The 18872-nt window shown below is 50.4% G+C and overlaps 2 protein-coding genes across 3 annotated transcripts in view; one reads left to right on the plus strand and one right to left on the minus strand.

Annotated features, from left to right (window-relative positions):
- The window catches only part of MORC2 (MORC family CW-type zinc finger 2), a 35622-nt gene extending 24425 nt beyond the window's left edge, over nucleotides 1-11197 (plus strand). The window contains exons 13-26 of one of the 2 annotated variants that reach the window (XM_042828728.1): nucleotides 2609-2749; nucleotides 3122-3276; nucleotides 3418-3546; nucleotides 4788-4893; nucleotides 6065-6197; nucleotides 6520-6594; nucleotides 6712-7101; nucleotides 7375-7518; nucleotides 7612-7666; nucleotides 8131-8272; nucleotides 8614-8805; nucleotides 8899-8992; nucleotides 10229-10417; nucleotides 10924-11197. In XM_042828728.1, coding sequence (XP_042684662.1) covers nucleotides 2609-2749; nucleotides 3122-3276; nucleotides 3418-3546; nucleotides 4788-4893; nucleotides 6065-6197; nucleotides 6520-6594; nucleotides 6712-7101; nucleotides 7375-7518; nucleotides 7612-7666; nucleotides 8131-8272; nucleotides 8614-8805; nucleotides 8899-8992; nucleotides 10229-10417; nucleotides 10924-10992 — 2014 coding nt within the window. In that variant the 3' untranslated portion in view covers nucleotides 10993-11197. Of the gene's footprint in view, nucleotides 1-2608; nucleotides 2750-3121; nucleotides 3277-3417; nucleotides 3547-4787; nucleotides 4894-6064; nucleotides 6198-6519; nucleotides 6595-6711; nucleotides 7102-7374; nucleotides 7519-7611; nucleotides 7667-8130; nucleotides 8273-8613; nucleotides 8806-8898; nucleotides 8993-9396; nucleotides 9504-10228; nucleotides 10418-10923 lie in introns of those variants that run through there. The other variant, XM_042828729.1, reaches the window with a different exon arrangement.
- Nucleotides 11198-15632: 4435 nt separating this feature from the next.
- LOC122165799 (apelin receptor A-like) lies at nucleotides 15633-16955 on the minus strand. The gene has a single exon (XM_042829130.1). The coding sequence runs from the start codon at nucleotides 16731-16733 to the stop codon at nucleotides 15633-15635; it is 1101 nt and encodes a 366-aa protein (XP_042685064.1). The 5' UTR covers nucleotides 16734-16955.
- Nucleotides 16956-18872: the final 1917 nt, after the last annotated feature.

Here is an 18872-nt window from a genome sequence, read left to right on the forward strand (position 1 = left end):
GTTCCTGAAAAAAGCATTTGAAAATAGCTTTTTTTTTTTTTTTTCTTCCTTTAACATCAGCTTTTTTCATTCTCTTGCTTACCCGTTTGCATTGAAGATTCAGGGAAACAAACACACGTTATGAACTAACAGTGAAGTGACTTCTGGAGCTGTAGACGTGTTTCCTCAGAGCTTGTTGAATTCTGTTACAGTCCTGGCCATCAATTCCTAATGTTGTTATAACTTAGCTCAGGCTGCAGTTAACTTTGCTGCTGATACAGTCATGGGAATAATTAGCTCTTTATATATGAGTTTTCTGCATATTTTTCGTATGCATTTTACAAATGAGGAGTTTTCACAAATCCTAACAGAAAACTGAATCTCTCAAAGTAAAGGCTGATTAACATACAGGCAGATTCCTTAGAGCAAAGGCTGATGGTGAGCACGGTTAGGGATTTGTATGTACCAAGTCCCTGTTCCTGGCTGTTTGTTTTGCATGTTGATTTACATCCCTGCCTGGGTCAGGACTATCCCACACTTGTTGCCAGAAATGAACTTCATGCATTTTAAAATCTGAAGTAATTTTAATTCAAAAGTGGTAGAGCTGTGATCTTCGGCTTCCATCTGAGTTGTGCATGTCAAGTTTGTCTTTTCATTCTTAGTTTTGAGAACGCAGAAGATGTATGTCTAAGTATAACTTTGTCAGTGGACCAGTGGGCAAAGTGCTTTTCCTTTAAAAGAGCTGGACAACAAACACTGATCTTAAAATAAAGCAGCTAGCTTCTGTATGGCCTTTGTTGTCTGTTTGGAAATGAGAAATTCCAGACTTTCTTCAGCAACTCTTCCTGCTTAAATGTGAGTTATAGTCAGGTTTCAAATATGCGGTGATGAGGAAAACAGATGTGACAACCATCAGACAGCGGGGAAAACAGCTTTCTCTCCTGACTGCTGTGTAGGCTCAGCTGCTCTGCTCCTGAGCAAGGATGAATAAGTGTGCAGCCAGTTCTAGACCAGTGTATGTTCTTCTTTCTGGTTCCCAAAGCCTGTGTGTAAGGTCAGGTCATAAATCCAGCACACAGGACAACTACACGAGTCCAGCTGATTGGCTGGGCTTTAAACAAACTTTGTTCTTCATTATTTGAGTCATAATTTGACTTTGTTTCCTCTCTGATAAAAACGAGGAGATGCCCTTCCTATTCTGTAGGAGAGCACACCTTCTCACTTGAAATTCAAGGCCTTACGTCCTTGTCCAGGGAACCTCAGAAGCAGAACAGGAGGTTTTGAGGCATATTGGTGGTCTCTTGTGTCCCTCTAGAGGCCCTGTGGGAGCTTCTGTTTCCAAGAAAGGGTGTATATATATATATATATATATGTCTGTGTGAGGCAAAGTTGACCTCAAGAAAACTGAAAACAGACACGAAATGGGTTTGCTTCAGGGATTTATTTTGAGGAGCTTAAACGTTAAGCTGGGCTCCAGTCTTAGAGCTACTGGTTACTGCTATGTGATGCTCATGAAGGCACAGCTCAGGTTCTCTCAGTATCTGATAGTGGTAGCAGACTGGCCAGCAGATTGTCAGAAAGAATTCCAAGCATCTTCACCCAGACGTGGCACTGAGGGTTGTGCTTCGGTGGTGGTTGGTGGTACTTGGTGAACATAGGGCTCTTTTCCAACCTTAATCATTCCATCATTCTGCTCTAGGAATTAAGCACTTAGAGCAGCCAAGCACCTCCTTGGGGCACTGCAGGTGGGAGTAAGGCAGGACAGTGGTACAGACAGCGCTAGGTGAAGGTTAGCACCCTTTGCCTTGTGTTTGGTGCTACCTCCAGCCTGAAACTAAGGCTACGAATCCTCATTACAAAAACCCCTCTGTCCGGGTTTCGTGAAAGCTGTGGAATCTGTTTTAATCTGTTAAAGAAGAGCAGTTTTGTAAAATATGTGGGTTTTGTTTGATTTTGTAACACGGATATCTAAGTCTCCCGAGGCTTCCTGCGCTGCAGGAGATACGGTTCCTGACAGGGGGGAATAGGAATCTGCTGATTCAGACTCAGAAATCTGGATGTGCTCACAAATGGACATAAGACCACTCCTGTTGAAGTTCTCTGCTGCGTAAAGAAGTCAGAAATTGCATAAATTGCCAACCTGACATTGCCAGGAAAACAAACACAAAACCAGCAGCTCTTCTGAGGCTGATGGTTGCGTTGTGCAGCTTTCAAACTTGGTGTAATAACCTTGTAAAACTTGGCATTTGGAGAAATTTCCAAAAACCTGACTGTTGAGACTGTGGTTTTGTAGGGATAGCAGCACAGGGAGCTGCATCTGGAAGATACAAACCAAAGTGCTGTAGGAGAGGATGGGTCTGTGCTACCAGTGTGTTCATAAAACTCTGCTCTACTGGAGTATTATAAATATTAGATTTGATATACAAGCCAAAAATCCATTCCCACAGGAGAAATGATCCAAATGAAGAATTAGATTGCCTCAACAAGTAATATTCAGCCCAAATTGATGTCTGCATTGTGAAGTCTTTGTGCTTTACTCATCTTCAGGTGTAACATACGCTCAACAAAACTTCTGGTCTTTAGAAATGAGGACAAAATATTTAGAACTCCTTTCTTTTCGCTGTTCCAGGGCACTGAAGGAACCCAAAGAGCTGAATTTCATTTTTGGTGTGAATATTGAGCAGCGTGAGTTGGATGGCATGTTCATTTATAACTGCAGTCGACTGATAAAGATGTATGAGAAGGTGGGCCCACAGCTGGAGGGTGGCATGTGAGTTTTTGGAGATTTTTCAGCAATATTTCTGCATGTTCTTACACATAACTTAGGCCTTCCAGTAATCTTTTTCTGCGTTAATCATTCTTCGTGAGCATGAGACTTTCATTTTCTCAACCTTTGGTTTGGATTCTGACAAATAACATATCTTCTAACATTTCCCAGTACTTCCATGTTTTCCCAATGAACAGTGAGTTCTCTCCACAGCAGTTCAAGTCTGAATTAGAAGGCTGATGAACTTAAGAACAGTATTGCTGCAAGAACGCACGTGTGTGACTGTGTGTGTGCCATCAGCTGTGCCCTGTGCTGTGTGTCTGAGCAATGATCGAGCAGTTTAATGCTGTTCCTGACTGTGTGTTCCTCTTGCAGGGCGTGTGGTGGAGTAGTCGGTGTCGTGGATGTGCCCTATCTGGTTCTGGAGCCAACTCATAACAAACAAGACTTTGCTGATGCCAAAGAATACCGACACTTGCTGAAGGCTATGGGAGAGCATTTAGCTCAGTACTGGAAGGATGTAGCTATAGGTAATGAAGCTTTACAGTTTCCACGGGCATGAGGGGGAGATTTGGGCTGGAAGGGAACCGAGGGAGAGGACAACCAAGAGAGAACCTGACGATGTCTATGATTATAACTCTGTATTGAATGGAAGCTTGTTTGTTTTCCAGCCCAGAAGGGTATCATCAAGTTCTGGGATGAGTTTGGTTATCTGTCAGCAAACTGGAACCAGCCTCCATCCAGTGAACTGCGCTACAAGCGCCGCAGAGCCATGGAGATCCCTACCACCATCCAGTGCGGTGCGTGTGAGCGGTGGGAGGCTGCTCCTCCGTGGGGAGGAACCCCAATTTGGGGACAGATAAATGGGAGGAGGTTTGAGACAAACTCCTCTATCGTGGTTCCCTCTGCCTTTTAGCCAGCATCTGCTGGTAGAGTTAAATGTCTTAAAATAAGGTTCTGGTCCTGCATAGTGTGCTGATCATGATTTTCTTTAGGCAGCCTTACAGAACAGCACAGATGTACTTAGCAGTAGAGTTGAAAATAGGCTTAGAAATGTCATAGGAAGTGGGATTGATCAAAGCCACCCATCTCAAGGCAAATAAGATCTCACAGTTCCCCATAAGCAATGGAGGGCAGCCAAGTGCCTTGTGTTCTGATGCACCACCTATTAAACAGCTCTGGATATAGCACAGAAGAGATCCATTTACAGTCATATCTTTAGCTTCTCTTTTGTGCATTGCTGAGTCGCTCTGGCTAAGCCCTTATTCCAGCTGGGAGAAGGGAGATCTCAACATAACCACTTCCTCATTTCATAGAGGGACTCCAAACTCCCATGACCATTTTCCCACGGGAACTGGGAATGAGGATGTAGCAAGGAACGTGGAGCCAATCTTTTGGAATTATTTTGTCACGCTCTCCTCCCTAGATGGTTTTCTCAGTAACTTCCAGTTTCTTAGAACATAAGAGGAACTTTCCTGTTATTCTTCATCATCTTCGCTGTTGACATCAGCCATGGCTTGTGAAGTCCTCCCAGAGCCTGATTTATAAATGCTCGTCTTCTATTAATTTTTAAGATGTTGGTTTCCTGGTAGACCAGCAGTGCCCTAAAATCCAAACACAGTACATCTGACTCATCTAAAATCTATTACATTATCTAATTCTAGTGGTTATATCTCTGAGTTCTTGAGTGTTGGTGCCAGTAAGAGACAGCCTGCCTCCTGAGATGAGCAGTGATTTCAGGATGGACTCCATTTGTAAGTGCTGTCACTGTAGCAGTGAAGTGCTCAAGTATTAGTTGATGCCAGGCTTCATCAGATTATTGTTATGGTTGCTTTGTTTACCAGATTTGAGGTCTTCCTCAAAGGGAAGGTATTTATTGTGTACATATTGTACTTTGCCACTAATCTTAACTGTCATGGAATATGTTTTGGAAATAGATGTGGTCCTTGGGCATTAAATAAGCTTGAGAAGTGCTATAGAAAGAACATGGCTGTGTGCCTCAAGCTGTGCATTTCTGATTTGCAAAGTGTTTACTTAACAGATGTATGCCTGAAATGGAGGACTCTCCCATTCCAGCTGAGTTCAGTGGAGAAGAATTACCCTGATAGTTGGGTGTGCTCTATGAACCCTGATCCTGAACAAAATAGGTAAGAATCAGTTAATATAAATAATGCCTTATTTGCGTATTTATGGTCAGGAGGTTTTTTTTTTCGGGGGGGAATAGCTGGAGAGACAGACAGTAGTTCTGTACCTGTATGGATGCCTGTGGGTGTGCTTGCTGTCTAATCAAGTAGTTAGGACATACTAATTAGTGCTGACACGCAGGTGGACGTGGCAAATTAGTGTGTGCTCTTAGCAAGTTTGCTGCTGATGCAGAAGTGGAAGAGTGGCTCTTTTGCCAAAGGGTTGTGCTGCCCTCCAGAGGGACCTGGACATGCTGGTGCAGTGGGCTGATAGGAACTTCATGGTATTCAGCAGGAATTGCACGAGTCCTGCACCTGAGGTGGAACAGCCTGAGGCACCAGGACATGGTGGGAGAGTCCAGCTGAAAGGCAGCTGTTCAGAAAAGACCTGGGGGTCCTGGTGGGCACAACTTGAACATGAGCTGGCAGCGTGCAAAGATGACCTGTGGTGTTCTGGGCTGCATCAGGAAGAGTGCTGCAAGCAAGAGAAGCAGTGTTGCATTGTGATAAGCAATGGATACAAACTGAAATAAAGCAGGATCCTCCTTGAATATCAGGAAACACTTGGAACACGAGAGTGACTGTGCTCTGGCACTGACTGCATAGAGAGACTGGAGTTTCCCTCCTTGTGAATACTTAGAAGCCATCTGGACATGGTCCTGGGCAACCTATTCTAGGCATCTGCTTGAGCAGAAGGGTTGGACTGATGGCCTCCAGAAGGTCCATTCCAACCTCAGCCATTCTATGCTTCTGTGAACTGAGGTTCCTCTGTGGGCTTTCTGCACTGTCGCTGGAAATATGATTGTACCAGTAGTTCATGCAGTCAAATTGTTACCCATCTTTGTATTGGCCTATCCCCAAACTTCATTTAAGATGGCTCCGGGGCTTGGAACTGGTAATTCCCAGTGTAAATGGCTTATTGGCAGTGCTTTTGATCCTTACAACGTGTGTTTCCCATGAGATCTCCCACAAGGGAGAAAACAGCTGTATCTCTGGGCTTGTGGCTGCTGCAGAAAGAAAAAGGGGCTTTAGTGCTGTTTTAGTGCCGTGCTAAGGATGGGCACAGTGCTGCAAGTGAGAGAGGTGTAGAGTCTGCAGTCTGTACTGAAGTTGTCTTGCTTTCCTTTGGTGCTAGGTGTGAAGCTCCAGAGCAGAAGCAGAAATTACCACTGGGAACCTTGAAGAAGGACTCAAAATCGCAGGAGGAAAAGCAGAAACAACTGTCAGAGAAAATCCGGCAGCAGCAGGAAAAACTGGAAGCACTGCAGGTAAACCTGGAGGTCTCCCACTAAGCACAGCAGGCTTTGAGGGACCTGGTGCAAGCAGATGGTGCTGAGAGTAATGGATAATGGCCCCGAATGCTGCGTGTGCTGTGTCACATTCGTTGGGTGGGGTTGTTTTAATGGAATATCTCAAGTCTCATTTCCTGTTAGGAAGGTGGGAGTTGACTGCTGGTGTCCTGCTCTTGAGAGACAGCAGAAAGTGCCTTCTTTACCATTGCTGATCTTTTTTGAGATGGGCAGACAGTTTGCTAGGCTGGGTTAGTGTGGCTTTTAAAGGTAAACTTTCTGGGTTTTCTTTCCTTAATAGAAAACCACACCAGTTCGATCTCAAGCTGACTTAAAGAAGCTGCCTCTGGAAGTGACCGCACGGCCTGCAGGGGAGGTAATTGGGATAGCACTCAATTAGAGTGTAGGCTGCTCTTCTGCACTGTCCTTAGCTCAGAGCCTGACTTTTCTGTCTGTTCTCCCTATATACCTTGATCTGTTTTGGAACATCCAGCCAGTGACTCGATCGCAGCGCCCACGATCTCCTCCCTTACCCGATGTCATCAAGAATGCTCCCAGCAGACCGCCACCACTTACACCTCCTTCCAGGTCTGTCAGTCAGCTGAAGAGGGGCTCTTCAACTTGGGCAGCTATTAACACTCCCAGATTGGCAAGCATTCTCTCCAAGGAGGAGGCCAGCACTTCCAAGATGTACCACGATGCTGTAACAGCTGTGACAGCCAGAAAATACAGTAGCACTTCAAAGACTCTTGCCAAACCAACTACACCAACCAAACCCTCCTCTGCTGTCCCACAGAGCCCCAAAAGCCCACGTGAGACACCCAACTCAAAAACTGCCAAGGTGTCAACACCAAAGAAATCTGCCACTGTCAGATCGCCCCAGGTGAGACTCAGTGGGGTGAAAACCATCAGCTCCTTACCTGCTGTTCTGCACAGCCCGTGCTGCTGTGTCACATCACAGAGAAGTAATGGAGCAGCAGGGTTGAGGGCTCCTATTATCATACGGCACCCTGTAAAACCTTGAGTAGTGAAGATACGTGTGCTGAGTTGGTGGGGCTTTTTGGTTTTTTCCTGTTTGTTTTTTTAAATATTTGGCGAATAAATTCTGTTTTATAACATACCTGAGGTACAGCTGGAGCCTGTTTGCCTCCTTCAGGCCTGCACCCCTAGGAAGAGGACTGTATACACTGCTGAGGAGTTGTCTGAGGAGGAAGTAGAGTGCAAGAAGGAGAGGATAAAACGAGGCAAATTTGTAGCAGTGAAAGAGGAGAAGAAAGATCCCAGCGAGGTGGTGGTGGAGGTGAGAGTGCACAAGATTCTGCAGCAGAAGGTTTTGGTCAAGTGTTTGCCATCTTGTCAGCAGGCATCTAATCTGACCTCGCTTTGCTTGTAGCTCACAGACAGTGCAGGGGAAGAAGATATGGCAGAACTGAAGGAAGCTCAGAAAGGTGAGAAAGGAACTTACGATACAGTGAAAAAGAGGTGTTTTACTGGTTAAATGTGTCAGTTCATTAATGAAATGAATTTCTTCTTTCTGAAGAAGAGGGGCTGAGAGACCTCTAGTAAAGATGCTGTTGCATCTTCTGCCAGACCAGTTAATTTCTGCAGCTTGTTCCTGAATGGAAAGTGACCCAGTAGAAACCCATAGGAAGTTGTCCTAGTCTAATATGAGCCTGAACTGCCCAGATACAGCAGAAACAGTGTCTGAGAGTGCCACGCCATTTCCTCGCGTACGAATGTTCCTAAGTAGGAGTTCAGCCCTGTGGTAGTGATGTTTTTGGGTTCATGTACCGTTCTAAGAGCTGTCACAGTTGGGTTAGCTCCCAGTGGCTGCCTTCTCTAAAGATAAAGCAGAATGTGACCGCCAGCGTCTGAATATTTGCCCACATCTTTGCTGTCTCCTTCCTTGCAGACAAAGGGCTGCACGTGGAGGTCCGTGTGAACAAGGAATGGTTCACAGGCCGTGTCACAGCTGTGCAAAAGGGCAAGCGTGCCATCCGCTGGAAGGTGAAGTTTGATTATGTTCCTACAGACACCACTCCAAGAGATCGCTGGTAACTATCTTCAGCTACTGCATTTTGGAGGCTTGTTGTGCTTTCAAGAGGAAGACTGGTTTGCTTACATAGATACTGAAGACAGAAATACATTGCTGTCATGTCAGGGAGTTGTGTGTGTGCACTCAGGACAGCTCAGCTGCTTTGCAAAGAGTGAACACAACACACTCAGTACAATCTGTTCACCACTTGAACGTGACGCTCCCCTGGAGGCAGCTGTTGTGTGATCTGGAGGTCTCAGTGGCAGATATGTACGGGTTCTGATGAAGCTGTTAAGTGTTTCAGGTGTGACTGATGTAGGTCAATATATCTGATTTTCCCTTTCTTTTTCCCCTTCTCAGGGTACAGAAGGGTAGTGAGGATGTGAGATTGATGAAGCCTCCCTCTCCAGAGCACCGGAGTCCAGACACACAGCAGGAAGAGGAGCTGGTTGTGGCTGAACCTTCTACCTCAGAATGTGTTGGAATTGAACCAGACACTACAGGTCCTAGCAGTGGCCAAGAAACAGTAGACTTACTAGTTCAGATCCTTCGGTGAGTTCACAGTTTTCCTTGTGAGCTGCTGCAGCCTGATGGCTTTCCTTTTTCAGGCTCAAACTCCAGCTTTGTTTCTTCTTTCCTGCATAGGAATTGTTTGCGATACTTCTTGCCTCCAAATTTTCCTATTTCCAAGAAGGAGTTGAGTTCCATGAGTTCAGAAGGATTGCTGGCATTTCCCTTGGTGAGTTCAGTACATCTGGAAAAATAAACTGTGTAGTTTGTTGGGGTTTTTTTCCCCCATTCTTGTGACAAGCCTGCTTCCACTGGTTGCAGGATTGCGCACCTCAGAAGCTCATTTGTATCCTTAGCAGACTGGTGTATCTGAGGGGGAAAAAAAGAGTTCATAAATGGTGCCTCAGGTCTTCTATTACCATACATCTGCGTGGGAAAGCTGTTGGCTGCTGCTACCTGAAGTTCTTGTCCAGTGCTGTTAAGTTTTTAACAAGAGAGGCCGGGTCTGAGATCTGTAGAAATGGAATGTAGGCACATCTGTTCATTTACCCCCAACCTTTAAGTCCAACTTACAAAGAGACCATCTGAAAAATAAGAGGGAGCATGGAAGCCAACCCCCTTGTACTTCTCCAGATGACCAGGCTCACAGAGATGGAGCAGAATTTCAAGATTCACAGCCCACCAGTGATTCACCTTAAGGCTCTTGGTTGAGCAAGGAACAAATGGGATTCTGCATGGGGGTCAGTATCCTGATTTCCTTGATATATGTACTAAAGCTGAGGACACATGCTTGAAATTCTCTCCTGGACTTTACCAGCAGCATAGCTGAAACGTGTTTGTTACGAGTCAGTACTGTGAGCTGCAGCACTGTGCTGTGTTCAGGAAATACTTCATAAGCTTTGAGGGCTTTTTCTTCCACCGTAGTTTGAATGACTGGAAGGAGGCCCCCACAGAACAGCTCTGTGGGTTTCCTTCCCTAACCCAGAGGCATAGGTTCTCTGAACAATATCAGAAGTGGTGGGAGTCAGCCAACAGGGATGAAGTCTTCTCTGCTTGAACAGTCTGTTCTTCCTTTGGTGGCTGAGTCTGCACCAGCATCCGTGTGCTGCTAATAGAAAAATGCAGAGAACTGATACTGGCTCCGCTGGCTTTTCTGTTCTCTGACATACTGCCAAACCACAATGTCCTTAATCTGAATTCGGTCCGCTTCTGTTGCACTTCTGGTCTTTGGGAATGGGAAAACCTGTGTGATTTCTGTGCTTCATACCGTAGGCAGATGAGGTATGTGAATGTGAGCATGGCAAGGAGTGTGGAATTGAAAATGGAATTGAAAATGGAATGTGAGCAGCCAGGGAATACAGAAGGGCTGCGTTACCCTCGTGTTGTTCGGTCCTGCTGGGGTCTCTTTTACGTTTAGTGCTTCTTTTAACGTGTCCTCTCTTGTTGTTGTTCTTATGTTCCATAGAAAGACTATTTCAAACAGTACGAGATGGGTCTGCAGAACCTGTGCAATTCATATCAGACCCGTGCTGATGCCCGGGCCAAAGCCTGTGAAGAAAACCTGCGCAATACTGAGAGAAAGCTGAAGGAAACAGAGGAGAAACTGCAGAAGCTGAGGACTAACATTGTGGCTTTGCTGCAGAAGGTGCAGGAGGTGGGTGAACCACAGCACCGTGACCTTCATCAGACCGAGGCCACTCCAGGCACTGGGTGTTTTAGTCCAGAATTGAGCTGTACTTCAGCTCTTTCTTTTTCAACCAGAGGGTGGTGAGGCACTGGCACAGGTTGCCCAAGGAGGCTGTGGATGCCCCATCCCTGCAGGCATTCAAGGCCAGGCTGGATGTGGCTCTGGGCAGCCTGGGCTGCTGGTTGGTGACCCTGCATGTAGCAGAGTGTTGGAACTGATGAGCACTGTGGGCCTTTGCAACCCAGGCCATTCTGTGATGCTATGACTGTGATTCTTTCTCAGTGTGGTGCCACTTGGGTCCAGACCAGCAGAAGCAGCTGTGTGCTGCTGTCACTGCACACCTTCTGGCAGTCAGCATGGGTGCTGCAGAAGATGCTGTGTTGCTGGACAAGGAGCGGTTTTGTTCTTTCCATTCTTGCACTGCTCTTCAAGATTCACTTTTTCACTGACATTTCTTGTTCTTTTCATTGCAGGACATTGATATTAATACAGATGATGAACTGGATGCATATATCGAGGACCTGATCACAAAAGGAGACTGAATAGCATTACACATCCTCAGGAAGTGTAGAATTGCTGGTTACTTTGATGGAGATGTGGATTCCTGCAGTAGAAGTCTATGACAGCAGATGAAAGAAGAGAGCTTGTAGACAGTGCTGCCATTGTTTGGTGTACAGCTTGTTGTGACTGAAAAGACATTTGTGCTTTGGGCAGGAAAGTTTTTAACATTATAATTCTCTGAATTTCTTTCTTCCTTTTGTTTATAAATATTTATTTTTAAAATAAATGGGAACTGTGCCTGGTATGATGGGAGGGTTGCTGTGTGGTTTTAGTGAAGTAAAAGTGTGGGTCCCCTTTTTGCATCTGAGGTACATGTTAAACCTGGAAGACCAGAATCTCATGCCTAGCAAGTTGTCTCATAAGAATCTGACAGGAAGTTAAAACTAGGTTTTAAACACGGGGAGAGGAGGCCAGGACTTGAGAACTTCTCTTGATGTAGAGGAAAAATGGTTAGAGACCTGAGCTTCAGAGTAGGGATCCAGGCAGTGTGTGTGGAGGGGATGCAACTATGAGGATTCTCAAAGCTGAGTGTGGGGGTAGGGGCTGGCATTCGTGCAGTTGTTGAGTGTAGGGTCTGTGTAAGCAGGTGGAATTGTCGTGGTGCTGACAGTACAGAGGATGAGGATCCTTTAAAGAGAGTTTGGCTGCTCACGTGGCTCGCAGCGAATTGCGGTGGTCAGAGGAAGAAAGCTGGAGTTCACGTTCTTTCCTAGCAGTTATCACACTAGCAGTTATTGCTGCTGTTTCTTTGAGACATAATTGCAACAGCAGCAGAGCCCCTTGGCCAGCTGAAAATAAAGTGACCCTATGTTCTGCCCTGATTCCCTCAGGTTTGTGTTGCTTTGATCCTCTTGCCATTCCAGGTAATTTTAATTGAAGTACTGGAACTCAGAGCCCTGGACTGCTAATTTTTGTCAGGCCCTTGGCTCAGCAACAAGGACGTTGCCTTTCCCTCTTGCTCCAAGCTGGAGGCTGAATTGCAGCTCCTTGCAGAGCACTTCTTGCAAAGACCATGTGGTTTGAGTTCATTGGCCAGCTGTCTGCTCAGCTCTGCTCACATGAGATGAGTACAAATGAGTCCATGCTCAGAAACCTCTGCAGCCCAACTGCTCAATGAGTCACAGCGTGAGCAAGACGTGCCCACCTCCAGGAGCACCAAATGAACTGCGCTGTTGCCATTCCTTTGTAAGCTGAATGTGTGGTAGATGTTGCAGGGAGGAAACCCAGTTCAAAGTAAACATCTGTTACTGAACAGCTCTAAGTTCTGCGTACCACAGGAAAAATAAAAAGCAGAAAAGAGGGAAGATTGGTTCATTTACCCACATTTCAGGCCCTTGTGACAGCATACAGTCTGAGGCTGATTGCTTTTGTTCAGGTTGAGGATCCTCGTGTACTTGAAGGTAAGAAGCATCCTTCCATAAATGCAGGAGCAACCTCCACCAGCTTCTCAAGCTCTTCACGTGTGTTGGAGGTGTGTTAACAGGGACTGCACACTGCTGCTCAGGTAGAGATGTTCCCTCTGTAGGACCTGAGTTCTGTGTTGAGGTGAGAAGAAACCTTTGTCCTCCCCAGGCGAGCGGCAGGAGTTCTGAAGAAGTAGATTTCTTTGAAGTACAGCTCGAGGATAATGCAGTTTGTAAGGTTTAATTCATACCACTGGGAGCATGGCAGTGTAGAACCAATAGTCATCACGTGTTTCTAAGTTGGATCCCATACTCCTCCCTGTAGGAAGGTGTTACATGATTTTATTCCTCTGTTTTCTGGGAACTAATTATTTTCAGTTTTAAATTTTCTTCATGGCATTTCATCTCTGTTCTCGTACCAAATATTTTTGATCAAGTTTATATTTCTTCACTGGAGTTACATTCATCAGCGCAGCTGATGCACAACTGCCTCCTCTCACCTTTTAGTTCTGCTAGGAAAAGGAAGCCAAGAACTCTTAGGTGCTAATAAAGCCATTCTCAAGACCTTCCTGCTGTTTCTTTGCAGCAGTTTCAGTTTTACTTAGAATCATGGAACCATTTGAGTTGGAAGGGACCACTAAAGGCCATCTGGTTCAACTCCACTGCACTGAACAGGGGCACCCACTGATCAGGTGCTCGGAGTCCCAACCCCTCACCTTGGGTGTCTGCAGGGACAGGGCATCCATGCAGGTGCAAATACATGTATTTAATAACGAGGCAGGAAAATAAATGCTTGAACATCAACTTTTGGGTCTTGCTGTGGTGATTGTTCCAGGATAACTTTGCCTTAGGCTCAAGAGGAAAGAAGAAAGCTGAAAGCAGCATCTGAAGGAGCTCCTACCTAAAGGCAGCCCTGTGCTGACGGTGTTTTCTGTATGTCTTCAAAGCCCACGTGTGTGCCAGGAAAGGCTTTGCACAAGCTCTGTTCCAGTGGTAGCACAAAACCAGACCCAGCTGCTCTTTGGCAGCGTTGTGCTGTGCTGTGATTCCCATCCTGCTCTTCACTCGGTGTGTCTTGTAATGGGAACTAGGCCAGAGCTTGTGGCAATTGGTTCCTCTGTGAGTGAGATGCAGTCCTGTGCCTGCAGCTATCTTCAATCCCCTCTTCTTGTGGCCTCAGGGTCCCAAGATGTAACTCACACTTGACCAGCGCCTTCAGGCCGGGAGTATTAAGGCCCTTCTGAGGCCAGTGTTGTGACCAAGCCCTCAGAGCAAAGCATCTGCTGTGTTGGTACCTGAGGAGCAGGCTCAGGCTGCCTGTGGCCACGGCTCCAAGGCTGCAGCTGAGGCTGGCCGGGACAGCAGTGGTGTGCAGGTCTGAGATGCTCAGCAGGTCTGGGATGCTCAGCAGGTCTGGGATGCTCAGCCACCCCAGGCTGCTCTGTGGGGCTCAGGGAATCTGCAGCCCAGCTGCCGTGGGGGCTCATGAAGTGTTGCATTGTCTGTGCCGGGGCTGCGGGTGCCTGGGAATGTGGGCATGAGCAGAGGTGCCAGCCTCGAGCTGCCATGTCTCCAGGGCAACACTTCGGGGCAGCAGAGGAATCCCCAGCCCTGCAGGGCAGCCCCAGCCCGACCCTGGCTTTGTTGGCTCCCTGCTGTTTGTTCGTAGACAAGAGGATGAGGCCTTCCTTTTCCTGCCAGCTGCCTGGAAGCGGCTCTGCCGACATAAAAAGCTCCACTGGTGTCTGCCCCGCAGGAGAGAAGGGACCCACTGAGCACCGCACTGAGCCCTGTGCCAAGGCACTGCGAGGGGCACAGTGGGCCCTTGTCCCTGTGCCAGGAGCAGCTGGCAGCTTCCTACCACAGCCACGAGCTCCTGGCAGCAGCAGCATCCTCAGCCCCACAGCAGCATGGGGCAGCCTGAGCCTGGCCCAGCTGCAGGAGCTGTTGTGCCATGGCTGCTCATCCTGAGGCCCGCTGCTCCCCTAAGGTGGGTGCTGGCTGTGGGACCCCTTGGAGTTCTGTATGCCCTCGTGCTGTAGGGCTGCGTTGCCCTTCGGTTCCTTTCCGTTCCCCTCCCGCCCTCTCCTCAGCTCTGCCAGCCTTGTGCAAGCCATTGTCCCACCATATCTGAGCCAGAGGACAAGAAGAGGGGGGCCCAACAGCACAGCCAGGGTCAGTATGCCACCACCACCCCCATCCCAAAGCTCCGCATCTGTCTGAGCCTGAGCAATGAGAGTACATTTGGAAGCTGGAGGCAGTGCCTGGCTCCTGGCGCTTGCCCACCACCTCCTCTTTCCTCCATGGGCACTTAGGAGTGCAGACACTGCACATATCTCCCAGGTATGAAGCACTGGAGCAGAAACCCAGAGAGGACCCCAAGCTGTCCCAGCTCCTTCTGCCAACACAGGGCTTGGCACCCTGGGGCAGCAGGGAGGGGACACCTCAGCACAGAGCAGAGCTAGGGTGAGGGCAGAGCCTGCAGGGTCAGCTCTGCCTATGCAGGACACAGCCTTGAAGCTGGCAGGTGCTTTTTGTGCTGGGATGCCTTCCCTCTCCCTCAGCCCTCCATCCCAGTGCCCACAGCAGGGCCAGGTCCATCACCACTCCCTGTGTCTGGGGTTTGGCAGCTCACCCCTCATGCCCATGGCTGCAGGGATGTGGCTCTGGGTCTGGTTGGATCTCACACCCCAGGGCACAGCAGCCCCTTGCAGAGGCTGAATGGGTTGCAGGAGAGCGGGACCAAGCTGGAAATGTGCCCTGCTCAGGTAGAGCTACCATTAAAGCAAGAAGGAGCTAGGAGGGCTCCAGGTGACCGTGCAGGGCTGGGCTCAGCACGCTGCGGCCACAGTCTTGGGTGTGGGGGCTGGGACAGAGGAAGAACCCCATTGGATTTGCAGAGCTGGGACTCAAAGGAGAAGCCTTTGGACTGCCAGCAACCACCCGGCCCCAGGACAGGGCTGTCCTGTGCCAGCAGGATGGTTAACTCCACTGCGGCACTCCAGGAGTGCAATCTCACACCAGCCCCACGCTATCACCAATGCAGGACTAACTCCTGCCGAACGCACTCTCCGACCCCCGGTGCGACTTGAGCGCAGAACGCCTCCAGCGCTAAACCGCAGCCGGGGCAGCGCCGCGCGGGCTCCGACCGCGACGGGACGAAGAAGGGAGCGAGCTCCGAGGGCGGCACGGCCGTTTATTGGGAGGAAGGGGCGCCGCTACACCTTGGTGCCCCCCGAGGAGGGCAGCTCGGAGCGCTGCGTCGGAGCGCTCGGCGTGGAGGAGGCGGCGGGGGGCGGTCGGGCTCCGCGCAGCCCCAGCAGCGCTCGGCACTGCGCGCGGAAGCGACCGTCGAGGAAGGCGTAGAGCAGCGGGTTGAGGCAGCTGTTGAGGTAGGCGAGGCAGGTGGCGTAGGGATGCAGGCGGGAGATGAGGCCGAGCAGAGCGCACGGCAGCTCCAGCAGCCCGGCCGCCGCCAGCACGAAGAGGCTCTTCAGCAGATGGAAAGGCAGCCAGCAGCCGGCGAACACCCCGACCAGCGCGGCGATCAACCGCAGCAGCCTCCTCCTCGCCGCCGCTTCGGCTCTGCGGGGCCGCAGGTGGCGGCGGACGGCGCTCCCCACGCAGCAGTAGCACACGGCCATGAGCAGCAGCGGAGCGGCGAAGCCCAGCGCGGTGGTGCCGAGGCTGAGCGCCGCCGCCGCCCGCTCCGCGCCGCCGCCCTCCCCCCACAACCGCAGGTCGCACAGCGTGCGGTTCCGCGCGTCCCTCCGCGCCTCGCGGAGCAGCAGGGCGGGCAGAGCGGCCGCCGCCGCCGCCGCCCACAGCGCGGCCAGAGGGCCCAGAGCCGCGGGGCGGCGGAGACGCGCGGAAGCGGCGCGGGGCGGCGGGGGGGCGGCGCGGAGCACGGCGCGGTAACGCTCGGCGCTCAGCCCGCCCAGGCAGAAGGCGGAGGCGAACATGTTGAGCAGCACCAGGTAGCTGCTGAGCTTGCAGAGCGCCGCGCCGAAGGGCCAGTGGAAGCGCAGCGCCGTGTAGGCGGCCCACAGCGGCAGCGTGGCCACGAAGGCCAGGTCGGCCAACGCCAGGTTGCCGATGTAGGCGTCGGCGGAGCGCCGCTTGGCTCGGGGGCCGCGCCACACCGTCAGCAAAACCAGCGCGTTGCCCGCCAGCCCCAGCGCGAAGACCAGCGCGTAGAGCGCGGGCAGCAGCGAGAAGGACGCCTCCCAGTCCGCCTGCCAGGCGCACGCCGTCCCGTTGCCCTCCTCCTCCTCCTCCTCCGCCTCCCCGTAGTAATAATCCGCCTCCGCGTACTCCATCGCCCCGCGTCCCCCCGCGCCGCTTCACCTTTAATAAGGCGACCCCGCGCACCGCCCCACGGAGGCGGAGAGCGGTGGGAGCGGCTCCGGGGGCGATGGAGGGGGTGCGGGTACCCAAAGTGCGGCCAGAGGGATGGGGGGGCTGTGCTGGGGCTGCGGGAGTGGGGATTGTGCGGGTGGGAACGAGAGCGGGAGGGAATGGAGGGAGCGGGATGCAGGCGGGGATACAGTGGAGATAGCAGGTAGATGTAGCGGGGAAAGATGTGGGAATGCAGGCAGGGATGCAATGGAGATGCAGTAGAGATGCGACAGGGATGCAGTAGGGATGCAGGCAGGAATGCAGTGGGGATGCAGGCAGGGAAGCAACAGGGATGGATGCAGTAGGGAAGCAGCAGGGATGCAGTAGGAATGTAGCAGGGATGCAGTAGAGATGCAACGTGAATGTAGTAGGGATGCAGGCAGGGAAGCAGCAGGGATGCAATAGGGAAGCAGCAGGGATGCAGCAAGGATGCAGGCAGTAGGGATGCAGAAGTGCAAAAGCTTCATGCTGAGCACAGTGGGACAGCAGATGCCACACTGGGCACAGTGGCATCCCACCCCACCTCACACCAGTGGTCCTATTGCTGGTGTGGCCATGCCAGAGGTGAGCAGGACCTGCAGGTGTCAGGGAAGAAGGCAAAGCAATTCCCACAACTTCCTGGCCAAGGTATCCGGAAGCAAATTCTGTGTCACCTGGTCTGGTTTCCTGCAGATCACTCTGTTTTATCTTTTTTCCCTTCTCTCAAACAAGAACATCCTTGTTTGAAGGGTCCCTCACAGAAGCCACTTCCCCTGTGTGGGTCCCAGGTTGGCACACACCCAGCAGCAGTGCTGCCAGCAGTGGGGGTGTGGGGCTGCCTCACACAGCAGAGGTTCTTCCCTCGCTGGGATGGGGAAGGTTCCTGTTCCCCAGTGTGGCTGATGCCCCTGTGCTGCAGTGGCCCTGTGCTGTGGAGTTGGTCCTGATGCAGTGGCTCTTAATACCTGTACTGGCCACATCTGTTGTCCTTCTCCCATAAGGCCTGCTGGGATGCCCTGCTCTGGACTTTGGCACCATCTTCCTTGGGACACCTTTAACCATCACCAATCCCTCCACCATGCAAAGATGGAAATGTCTTTGTTCAACATTCTGTCCTGCCAGGAGCAGCTGGGGGAGCCCTGCCTGCATCAGGGGGACAGGGAAGGCTCAGGGCTTTGGGAGCTGTCCTGCATTCTTTGCAGGAATTGGGGAGGGCTGGGCTGGCTGGTGCTTGGCCAGGGGTGCTGCTCTTACTTGTTCCAAAGGCAACCGAATTCCTAAGCAACTGAACTGGCAGGAGAGTGAGAAGTACTTTTTAAGTCAGGAAATACAACTGAAAGGACTGCAGGAGGAAAAAAAAAAAAAAAAAAGAAAAAGTCATATTACATTATTTCACACCTTTTGGCACAGTGTCTCCAGCAAACCAAAATGCCATACAGGACAGCAGGAGCTTGCCTGTCCTGATCCCCTGGCATTTTACTTTAAGGTCCAGTGCTGTGACCGGTGCGGTGCCCTCAGCCCAGCTGCTCTCATGCCAGCAGATCACGCACTGTGACTACATCTTTCCTCCTGCTGGCCCACATTTCAGTGTTGGGGCTCCTTGCTATTCGTGCAGAGGATTGTAGCTTCCCTCTGTGGTTTCTGCAGGACCCTGCATCACATTTGCCTGTATTCTTCATTTTCTCTGTCTGTCTGTGAGGCACCGAGGCTCCAGCTGGTGCAGCGGGGAGGGCTGTGTCCCTGGCACTTGCAGAAGCATTCACAGGAGGTGCCTCTTCCTGTCTGTCTCCCCACAGATTTCGTCTGTCGCTGCTTTTTTTCAGCAGCAGCTGCACCTCCAACTGAACTTTCCATAGAGGCTCTTCAGTGCTTCCTTTTCCCTGAGATCACTGCTCTACAAGAGACAGAAGATGAACGAGCAGCTTTTCTAACATTTCTCATATCCCTGAATTCGCACCTGGGCTGTTTTTCCAGCAGTCAGATGCACACAGCCTCATCTGCCTATGCAGGCAGTATCTCACCATCTCACACACTCCTGGCCCTGGGGGCACCGCAGCTTTGCCACCCACTTTCTAGGAAGA

The sequence above is a fragment of the Centrocercus urophasianus genome, unplaced genomic scaffold (genome assembly GCF_019232065.1).
Source record: "Centrocercus urophasianus isolate 14NV4802_14NV808 unplaced genomic scaffold, USGS_Curo_1.0 seq_30, whole genome shotgun sequence".
Taxonomy (NCBI): Eukaryota; Metazoa; Chordata; class Aves; order Galliformes; family Phasianidae; genus Centrocercus; species Centrocercus urophasianus.